The sequence below is a fragment of the Nanorana parkeri genome, unplaced genomic scaffold (assembly GCF_000935625.1).
Source record: "Nanorana parkeri isolate BGI_ZX_2015 unplaced genomic scaffold, ASM93562v1 scaffold977, whole genome shotgun sequence".
Taxonomy (NCBI): domain Eukaryota; kingdom Metazoa; phylum Chordata; class Amphibia; order Anura; family Dicroglossidae; genus Nanorana; species Nanorana parkeri.
Window position 1 is genome coordinate 253,199 of NW_017307245.1, and position 10,855 is coordinate 264,053.

Here is a 10,855-nt window from a genome sequence, read left to right on the forward strand (position 1 = left end):
GTGTGAGAGGGGGGGGGGGCCCCGCCGGCCGCCGCATACTAAGGAGGGAGCCAAGAATGAAAAAGCTTGCAGGCACTTCATGGAGCAGCCCTGGGCCTCGGCCGTGAGGACCCAGCAAGCAGATGTCTGAGCACACGGACACGCTTTCTGAGACTCGGACACACACTGGGGGGTTTTTCTGCAGCCTCCCCCACCAGAAAACAGGTGAAGATCAGCCAGAAGAGGTGAAGGTAAGTAATTAAATACAATTATTATTATTTGTAGCCCAACTGATGGACATGCTGTATAAAGTACTGCTGGTATCAGTAGTGCTCTATAGCAGGCGCCATTCTGCTTTGCAGCAATGCAGAATGGCACCCTCTATAGAGGACTACAAATCTCAGCAGTACTTTATACAACAATGCCATTTTTTTCTATTTTTTTCCAACTTTATTTTTTTGTGGTTACTTCAGGGGATGTGGATTGGGGGGGTTAGTGTTTTGTTTTTTTTGTTGGGGGGGGGGGCACGAAAAAAAAAAAAAATCTTGCACCAGGGCCCTTTGTTCCCTAGGTCCGCCACTGCTGACAAGAGAAAGTCTATACGTGTACGGCTACCGTTGGTGCTTTTCTACCGTTCGGCCCGCGGGCTGAGAAGAGAAAGTCTACGTTTATGGCTACCATTGGTGCTTTTCTAACATTCGGCCCACGGGCTGAGAAGAGAAAGTCTATTACGTGTACGGCTCCCATTGGTGTGTACATGAAATGACATACACGTAGTTAAGATAAAATGATTAAGTAGCTAGATAAAAAGAAGCAAAGGTGAAAGTGTTGATGAGACTAATGGGTGTGTGTGTATGCTGTAAACTGCGATATAGTCTGCAGATGAAGGGAGTATGTCAGGCCATGTTGGACTAAGAGCTGACAAGACCGGCCATAAATAGTCCCACAATAGCAAATAATACTCCAGAGTTGATTCAAGCCTTGCTTACAATAGTAGGGTGTGTCAGATCTCAGGACAGCAATGACTTCTTCAGTTATTGAAGGAGAAAACATACCGGCCTTATGATGACTATCCTATTGAAATGTATGTACAGCTCATTTTAATTCTTTATTTAGTTTTATGTAGAGTAGGGGAGGGTTGTAACCAGAGACAAATATTGATCAGCACCTCTGTAACATTGTGACAAAACCCATCTTCCATTGAAAATCTTCATGGGAACATTTTCACAGCCATGCAAATACACGGGCACGGCTATAAAAAAAGGTATTGCGCAATCAGATCACAATAAAATTCAATAGCTTGTGATAACAAATCCACATGAGGCACAGCAAAGCAAACATTGTGTATTCACAACACGGCCAGCATGAGGAGGTTCACTGTTCTAAACACAGGGATATAGAAACTGTGTGAATAAAGTGCTGACAAAAAAAAAAAAAAACAATCAGCCAAGCAAAAACCGTGTACAAAGTACAGCGTACTGATCCTAACACACGCAGGGTTCAGGAGACGTACATTGCTCCAAAACACAGACTTGCAGACTCTGTACTTAGCTGAATTTAATGCAATGGGCTCAATGTTAGGATGGGAGATTTGGAGATTTTATTGAAAATAAAGGGCTTTATATGAAGTTTAAATGCAATAGGCTGACCAACCTGACCTGACCAACCGCTCAGTGTCAGCAACCCCTATCTGCCAATCCCTGCACTGGCTTCCACTCGCCCCCCTCTGCCAATCCCTGCACTGGCTTCCACTCGCCCCCCTCTGCCAATCCCTAAAAGTATCACCCTAACTGTCCCCTCCGCTCCTCCCAAGGCCTCCTGCTTTCCAGCTCCCTTGTCATCTCCTCCCATGCTCGCCTCCAGGACTTCTCTAGAGTCTCCCCCATCCTCTGGAACTCTCTACCCCAACTTGTCCGCCTATCTCCCACCTTGACTGCCTTTAGGCGACCACTTAAGACTCCTCTCTTCAGGGAAGCCTATCCCACCTCAAACTAACCACTGAACTATCACATTCTCAAACAATTCATCCCCACACAGCTACCTCCTCATGTATCACTTGCCATAATGCAGTACTCCATTACATTACTCCTCAGCTCCATCTGATGGCCATCATGTGGTGTTTACCTGATATAACATTCTACCTGGAAAGAAAATATACTAATAACATTTGTTGTTTGTTTTTTTGCCTCCGTTCGCACAAAACAAACCTTCCTGCAATTTCACAGGCAAATGGCTCTGCAGGTTGTTTATGATTACACCCCTATGGTATCTCCACAGCGTATTTACACATATAAACCACAGCAAAAACTCATGCACGCAGAAAATAAAAACTGCGTATTAATGCCGCTGTTCCAAGGTCAGTATAATCTTTATTTGGACTTTGACTGTTAATTTCTGAAGTATCAGGGAAACTATTTATTGCTGAGCTCTGTTTAAATCACCGAAAGAGACCGATAGTACAAACTACAAAGCCGCACCCACACATCCTAGATTGGGTGGTTAGGTCTTAGCAGCCTTGCAGGGTGAGCTACCTAAGGCCCGGAGATGATAGGAGAGCATATTCCACTTTTTGTATTCTCCCATATTGAAATAAGAAAAAAATGTGCATTTAATATTTTATGCCTTGGAGCCTACAGAGCGTTGCAGTGATGGTCAGTAGACATGTGCTAACATGAATAGGTTAAATCATGATCCATAGTACATAACATGTAGTTGTACTATGGATCATTTAAAGTCACCTGTCCCTTTAAAAAAAAGTATCGGTATATGGTATCGGCAAGTACATGAGGGGAAGTACTTGTACTTGGTCCTGAAAAAGTGGTATCGGGACATCCCTAATAATAATGTATCAAAAACCCTCAAAAGATGACTGACAAGTTTGTTACAAGATACACCTCCTGCTCTAATGTCCAGTCTCAGGACCACAATCCTCCAGCTGTGAGGCTGAGCAGATGTGTTTCCAGACGCAACCAAATGTAAACGTTTTCATTCGTTTCGTCAATGGAAACAAATTTTTATGTTTCCGATTCAGAGGCAACGAGCCTCCGAATTCCAAAACCACACACTGAAACCGCAGAACGAGCGGCAGCCATATCGGCCACCAGCGCGTTCTGCGCATGCGCGCTGCCGTTTTGGAGTAGATCTTGGTATACAGCCAAGATGGCGGCACCCGCGTGTTGGAGCACCGCCATCTTGGTGTATACAAAGATCTATTCCCATATGGCACCGATCTGGCCACCGCTCGTTCAGTGTCTGACGTCGTGTGATATCATACGCTCCGTCTCCAAGATGGTGGCGGGCATGCGCTGGCGTGTTCTGAAAACAAATTTATGTATGGCCGAATATAGTTTTAGTATATTGGGGCATATAGGAAATCCGTCTACTTGGATTCGGACGAACCGACTAATCAACTGATTCAGATTGTTCCCCCTTCATAGGAAAAAGTCTCAAAGTTTTAGGAGAATGGCAGTGCAAACTTTACTGCATGATGCCTTGGATCTATAAAAAGAAAGCGTATCTAAAACCCTGAGAACAAACATGTCCTATATTGCAGCTTACTAGTCCTCAGATGTGGCGGCTGCATTCGTTTTCTTTTTCTTTCCTTTTATTTTCACCTGGTGATCCTGCCAGCAACACACTTTCTATCCTAGGGTGACAACAATGCTCACTATTCTATCCACGGAAGAGCAGCGTTGCCACCCTGGGCTGCTCTCCTGATTTGGACTACAAACAACTCCTCCTTTGCATATCTCCATGACATCAGGAGAAGGGCTTTTAGTTCACTGAAGATAGATGGGGATGTTGGAGGACATTCAGCATCATCTACCTTTTTTCTTCCCTTCCTTACTGTCCCTGTCCCACCTCTTTTATAAATTGGATTTCAGGTCTTTCTATCATGGAGGCTTCGCGTGGGTGTAAACTAGGGTGGTCTGCTTGCAGAAATGCAGCCTGCAGAGGAACGCCCACTTCTCTAGACTGACATCCATCCATCAAGGCATTTTGATATTTGCATAACTCCTCCCAGGAGCCAGCCCACTACTTGCATCAGGGCAGAGGGCTCTTGAGCTGAGTACTAAGGCAGGGTGCTGTGATGTGCCCCTCTCGCCAGCCATGATCTGCATACATTACATAGAGAAGCACAGATAGATGATGTCACTAGATCTAAAATAAGATATGTAATGAAAAATGTCACTAGCAAACTAATGAGGGGGGAAGGAGGAACCAGAAAAAGAAAAATATAAGTACTAAAACACTAAATATTAAAAACGTCAGCTTTAAGTGTTGGGTAGGTTCGGTGTTATGGGGTATGGTCATGTCTAGCGGGCTAAAATTTGGGGATATGTTAAGTGTTAAAGTTGGTGGAGGGAAAGGTTAAATGTCAGAATGAGGATCAGTGCTAGAGACAGGTGGTAAATGAGGGGGGCATGAAGCACATTTAGGTTTGCTCTTGGTTTTTGGGCATCTAAATAATAATAATAATTAAAATGTCCCGATACCGGTACTAGCATCGATATGGGGACCGTTACAGGGCATTTTGACAAGTACTTTTACTTGTCAAAATGCCCCAATACAAAGCGACGAAGTTTGCTATATGTTCTTTTTTTTACTAACGTCGCGCCAAGCGTTGCGTCAACCCTGCTTTGGTGGGCGACGCTTCAGGCAATCGCCGGCCACCTAAATTAAATTATAACCCCACCTGGAGCGCCGCCCACCGGAGCAGCAGTGACGCGACGCTCCTCTCCAGCTCAGCGCCGATGACGTCCTCACGTGTGAGGAAAATCGTGAGGCACCGCGATCGAGGCAACAGTTGGTAAGACGGGGCCTGGGCTTAGTTTTTTGTTTGCTGCTGCAGTGCATTCTATATGTACTGTATATTTGCTACATATAGAATGCACTGCAGTAATAGAGTTACAATTCTGACCTGCTAATATGAATGGGTTAAATGATCCATAGTACATAATAGTACATAAAATTTAGTTGTACATATACAGCACACACGTCCAGTACACTGCAGTAATAGAGTTACAATTCTCCGCTGCTAACATGAATAGGTTAAATCATGATCCATAGTACATAATAGGTACATAACATGTAGTTGTACTATGGATCATTTAACCCCTTCATGTTAGCACATATACAGTACATATAGAGGGGAAGTACTTGTACTTGGTCCTGAAAAAGTGGTATCGGGACATCCCTAATAATAATGTATCAAAAACCCTCCACAGATAACTGACAAGTTTGATACAAGATACACCTCCTGCTCTAATGTCCAGTCTCAGGACCACAATCCTCCAGCTGTGAGGCTGAGCATACAGGGAATATGACGGTTCGAGTAACCTAATGAGAGACAGCTTTCTTGGTGTGGAAGGAGGACGGGCATTTTTGCCTGGTAAATGTGCTGTGCCACTGTGCCAACGATTTTTACATTGTGTGCTCTCCATTCCCTGGTCCAGGGAAGTCTCATCAGGCGAGTCCATGACCCAAGCAGTCACCCTAAATTAATCTACATACCACCCCTGCCGCTTATAGGCTCCATGTCACCACAATGTAAGGTGAACCCGCTTACTGCCTCTTATTATTTCAAATAAGTACTCATTGTTTTATTGTTATTTACACTGACACCTTGTATCAATCCGAACAAGATGGATTTGGAAGAAAGACATGAACGTGCAGGATGAGCGAGGAGAGACAGCCAGGAGGGTGAGCAAGGACAGACAGCCAAGAGGATGAGGGAGGAGAAAGAGTGAGGAGAGACAGCCAGGAGAGAGAGTGAGGAGAAACAGCCAGGAGAGAGAGTGAGGAGAGAGAGCAAGGGGAGACAGATAGGAGAAAGAGTGAGGAGAGCCAGCTAGGAGTGAGAGCGAAGAGAGACAGTAAGCAGGGAAAGCGAGGAGAGACAGCCAGAAGAGAGAGCCAGAAAAGAAAGCAAGGAGAGAGAGCGAGGAGAGACAGCCAGGAGGGAGATCGAGGAGAGACAGCCAGGAGAGAGAGATCGAGGAGAGATAGCCAGGAGAGAGAGTGAGGAGAGACAGCCAGGAGAGATGGTGAGGAGAGACAGCAGGAGAGAGAAGAGAGACAGCCAGGAGAGAGAGCGAGGAGAGACAACCAGGAGGATGAGCGAGGAGAGACAACCAGGAGGATGAGCGAGGAGATACAACCAGGAGAGAGCGAGGAGAGACAGCCAGGAGAGAGAGTGAGGAGAGACAGCCAGGAGAGAGAGTGAGGAGAGACAGCAGGAGAGAGAAGAGAGACAGCCAGGAGAGAGAGCGAGGAGAGACAACCAGGAGGATGAGCGAGGAGATACAACCAGGAGAGAGAGCGAGGAGAGACAGCCAGGAGAGAGAGTGGGGCAGGTGTCATTTTTAGTTGCTAGAGCTCATTATGCTCATCATTTAAAAAGTAGATCTTAACACGAAAAGTTGTGGTGACCCCGTCTTATAGGATATCTTATGACCGTGATTTGTGACCAATTTCTTTTTCTAACCACATGAAATAGCTAAAAACAGACGAGACACAACAATTAGAAGTCATTTTTCTGGAAATTTCCATACAAGTCGCATCCAATGTTGTCATAGAATGCATCTGAATATTCACTGCTATAGGTGAAATGGCTCAATACACAAAATACTCATTAAAGCATTCACAAGACAATGTAAAAATTGGAACATATCTGGTTGTTTTAGGGCTAATCTCAGGTTTGGTGATAAAGGATGAGTTTAAGGTTGTTGTTAGGGAGTTGGGTTTGGGGATTGGGTTCAGGAATGAGTGTTACAGGTTCAGGTAGAGTTAATGTTAGGGTAGAAAAACTAGAAAAGATGGAACATGCATGAATCTATAACCAACCTTTATAGCAGGGCGCACATTGGGAAGGCTTACAACAATACAAAACACAAAAATTCCCCAGCCTCAGCCTGTAATTTATCAACTTCATTAATATGCTCACACTTGGAGACTCGGGTACATAGAGTTAGGACCACACCTTGCAGAGGTGCCTTGGCGCGGCAGTGTGGCTTCTACATATTTTTGGCCAAAAGTTTGTGCAACTAAAACCTCTGATTTTAACGCATACTGTTGACAGGGCTACTTGTTTGGTTGCAGGCTGGCTGGCAGGTTGGGGCTGGGGAATTTTTGTGTTTTGTAGAGTTAATGTTAGGGGTTGGGTTTAAAGCTTAGCTTTAGGAGGATCCATTCGGTGGTTAACGATGCAGGTTGGGTTTAGGGGTTAATGTTAGGGGTTTGCATTTAGGGGTTAGTGTTACGAGATTGGGTTTAGGGGTCAGTGTTAGAAGGTTGGGGTTAGTTTTACAAAGTTGGGTTTAACGGGTCAGTGTTAGGAGGTTGGGTGTTGGGGTTGGTGTTACACGGTGAGCTATTGGTAAGTTTTAGGGGCTTGGGTTTAACATTCTGTGGGTGGGGGAGAGGGTTTAGTATTGGGGGTTCAGTTTAGGGGTTAGTGTTAGGACGTTGGGTGTTGGGGTTAGTGTTACGAGGTTGGGTTTAGGGGTCAGTGTTACGAGGTTGGGTGTTGGGGTTGGTGTTACAAGGTTGAGGTACTGGTAAGTTTTAGGAGCTTGGGTTTAACATTCTGTGGTTGGGGGAGAGGGTTTAGTATTGAGGGTTCAGTTTAGGGGTTAGTGTTAGGACATTGGGTGTTGGGGTTAGTGTTACGAAGTTGGGTTTAGTGGTCAGTGTTAGGAGGTTGGGTGTTGGGGTTAGTGTTACGAGGCTGAGGTAATGGTAAGTTGTAGGAGCTTGGTTTTCACGTTTTGTAGGTGGGGAGGGGGTTTAGTATTGGGGGTTCAGTTTAGAGGTTCGTGCTTGGGTGTTGTATTTAAGGTTTGTGCTAGAGAGCTGGTTTAGGGTTAGAGTTAGCCCAAGGGTTTATGGTTAGGGTTATAGGAATGAGGTAAGGCACTATTTTAATACTGTTCTGGTTCAGGAGTTGTTTTGGACCTAATGTCACAATCACTTTTCTACACTTTGCTCTGATGAACTCTACCATAGCTTCCTTCAGCATTGATTCTGACGCCCATATTCCTTAGATACAGCTCCCAAACACCCAGCTCCCCGCTCATTACAGAGTTATGTTTCAAAATATCCAAACACAAGTATTGGGCCAAAAACTAAATTTTACTTACCCTGACATAGAGGCAGATATCATCCTCTTGTGCCTCGTAATCCACCTCATCCCCATTGGTGTTCATTTGCCGAGAGGTGTCCAAGACCCGGGTGGAGAGACCAAGTGGTGCTACATACTCCCTTGGAGAGGTGGGTGACATAGGATCGGCGTATATGGCTGTGGGTGAATATGGAGATCTCATGTAGTCAGGAGATGTTGGAGTTGTAGAACGTGGAGAAAGGGATGCGCTGTGGTTGCTTTCGCTTTTTCCGATGATCAACTGCAGATTGGGTTTCTCTGGAAGATCCTCAGCATTCAAGCCCAAGTTATCGGGAATGCAGTAGATGTTCTCCTCATCCACCCAAGCTTGGGGCATTGAATCTTCATAGAGTTGCTCAGCTTCCTGTATGGTTGACATGATAGAGCTTGGGAACAACAGGTGTGAACCTTCTGCAATCAGTTTGAAATGCCGAATGACAAATGGCGGCTGTAATTCATCCAAGGAATGACCCAAAAAGATGCTAATCTTAGTCACCCATGAAGTGTAAAATGGGACCCGGCAATCATTGGCCAGCAGCAGCAGCAGCCGGCTCATAAGCTGCAGAGATCAATGTGCAGAAAGAGCAAAGAGCTGACTATAAATTGTGCCTGAGGGAGGGGCAGCCTGATCAGATGAGGGAGCAGCTGGGTGCAGGAGCTGCTCTCATACAATCAGTAGGACAATGCAAAGTATGCCATGCTGCAACAGTTGCTATGTACCTGGATGTCCCAATTCTATCATTCATGGCTGTGATTGTTTGTTAGCTCTGAAAGCAATGCTGGCTACAAAGAATGTCCTGGATTCAATAACAGTTGCAAAAGAGTTAATGAAGTTTGCAGCATCCACTAACACTTTGTAAACTTCATTACTCAGCACAAGGTGGTTCATTAACAGAAATCTGTCAGCTTGTCCACGTACAAACACCCTGTACAATTCAAAATCAACATTCGCAGGAAAACTATAATGGTTTTAGATCAGTTTACTTAAGTTTATATGTTTTATATGTATTTTTACAATCAATGTTTGTTTTTCGCATAGACATTTAATACACGATCAAGGATTCCCAGAGCACTATGGGTTTTTAAAAGAGTCACCACAGCAGAAATTGTTCCCTTTCAGACATTGTCTCTAATTTGGACCTTCGACCAAGCTGTATAAAGGGATGGACAGTGGATGAGATTGGTCACTGCTCTGCCTCATTTACCTCAGTGTACCCCACATTTCAGCTTGAGCTACTGAGCTCTGTAAACAGCAGACTTTTTCCAGTCATTTAGACTGGGCAGCAGAATGAAGGACCATCACAGAAAGCTATGAAGCTGTTTAAATAGAACACTTTCCACAGTCCTATTCTATGACGAACAGGGCCAGATTTCCCACAAGGCCAACCAAGGCCCGGCCTTGGGGCAGCAGGGGTGTGGAATTCCCATCTCCCGATGTCCGGGACATGCAGTTCCGGGAGCTGGGCGGATAGTTGTTTTCTACATATAGCCCTGCTTTGGACAAGCAGAGCTAAATGTACAGCGGGGAAGCCGCCGCTTATTTTGTACATGCGATCTCGGTAATTTCACCGAGATCACTTGTATTCAGCCCGCAGGTCTGTCATTCTCCATGGGGGGGTTTGCCGGTGGGGGAACCTGGCCTTGGGGCAGCAGGGAGAGCAAATCCGGCCCTGATGACAAACAATGTCAACAAATAAATAAGGAAAACCCATAACCATGAAACCGTTGAGAAACATGCCTCTTATTTTAAGGGCATGCCAGGGGTGTCCTATCCCCCCTCTCATTTTATCCCTTGAACTCTTCTTGAAAATAATTTTAGAGTTACAGGCAGGTAATACCCATTTTGAAGTCTCCACGTAGGTGGATGACCTTCCTTTTCTTCTTCAGTTACCCACACATCTTTAACTTATATCAGAATCTAAGACACATGAGGAGCTCTCCAATTTCCACATCAATTACCAAAGCTTAGAGGCCATGAACTTCACCCTGCCCAGTGATCAAGGCTAACTTATTTTTTACAGGGGCATCACAGTCCTCTTACCTTGCACGGCCTGACCTCTTTGGAACGCGGCCTCCTTGTCCTCGGCGCCCGACTGGACGGCCTCCTCATCCTCGGTGTCCAACACGGCCTCCTTGTCATCTTCGCTGCCCAACTGGAGCTCTGGCGACGCCTCCTGCCTCCTCCTTCAGTGTCCAGTGTCTCTGCCCCTGCCTCCTCCATTTTCGCCCCCCGCCTCTTCCGTCTCTGGGGCCACTCGACAAATTTTCTTCTCTCATGGGGGCCGCTTGCCACATTTCATACTATAAAATAAAATGTAACTGTATCCGGTATGGCACTACAGACACCAATATACACACAATAAGGCCCTATTCATATCTGTAGGTTTAGGTGTGATTAGGGATTCCTGCATCAGAAACTTGCGTTTTACTGCAGCAGAAATCCCTAATCTGGTGTTTACACACGATAGCTATCACCCATTCAAGTTAATGATCAGGCGGCAGCAGCTCCAGGTAAACGCCTGCACACCGCATGTAGGCGTAGGTGTTCAGGCCTTTATATGGAGCTGCTGTCACCTGATCATTAACTTAGGTGACAGCTGCCACTTGTAAATGCCAATTTAGGGATTTCTGCTGCAGGAAAACGCAAGTTCCTGATGCATAAATCCCTAATTGCACCTAAAATAAAGGTGTGAATGTAGCCTAATACACTTCTAC

At 45.4% G+C, this 10,855-nt stretch overlaps 1 protein-coding gene across 3 annotated transcripts in view; it reads right to left on the reverse strand.

Annotated features, from left to right (window-relative positions):
* The window catches only part of CLIC5 (chloride intracellular channel 5), a 108,153-nt gene extending 99,584 nt beyond the window's left edge, over positions 1-8,569 (reverse strand). The window contains exon 1 of one of the 3 annotated variants that reach the window (XM_018566812.1): positions 8,121-8,568. In XM_018566812.1, the coding sequence (XP_018422314.1) occupies positions 8,121-8,519 (399 nt within the window). In that variant the 5' untranslated portion in view covers positions 8,520-8,568. Of the gene's footprint in view, positions 1-8,120 lie in introns of all 3 variants that reach the window. The other 2 variants (XM_018566811.1, XM_018566813.1) reach the window with 2 other exon arrangements.
* Between the last annotated feature and the right edge of the window lie 2,286 nt (positions 8,570-10,855).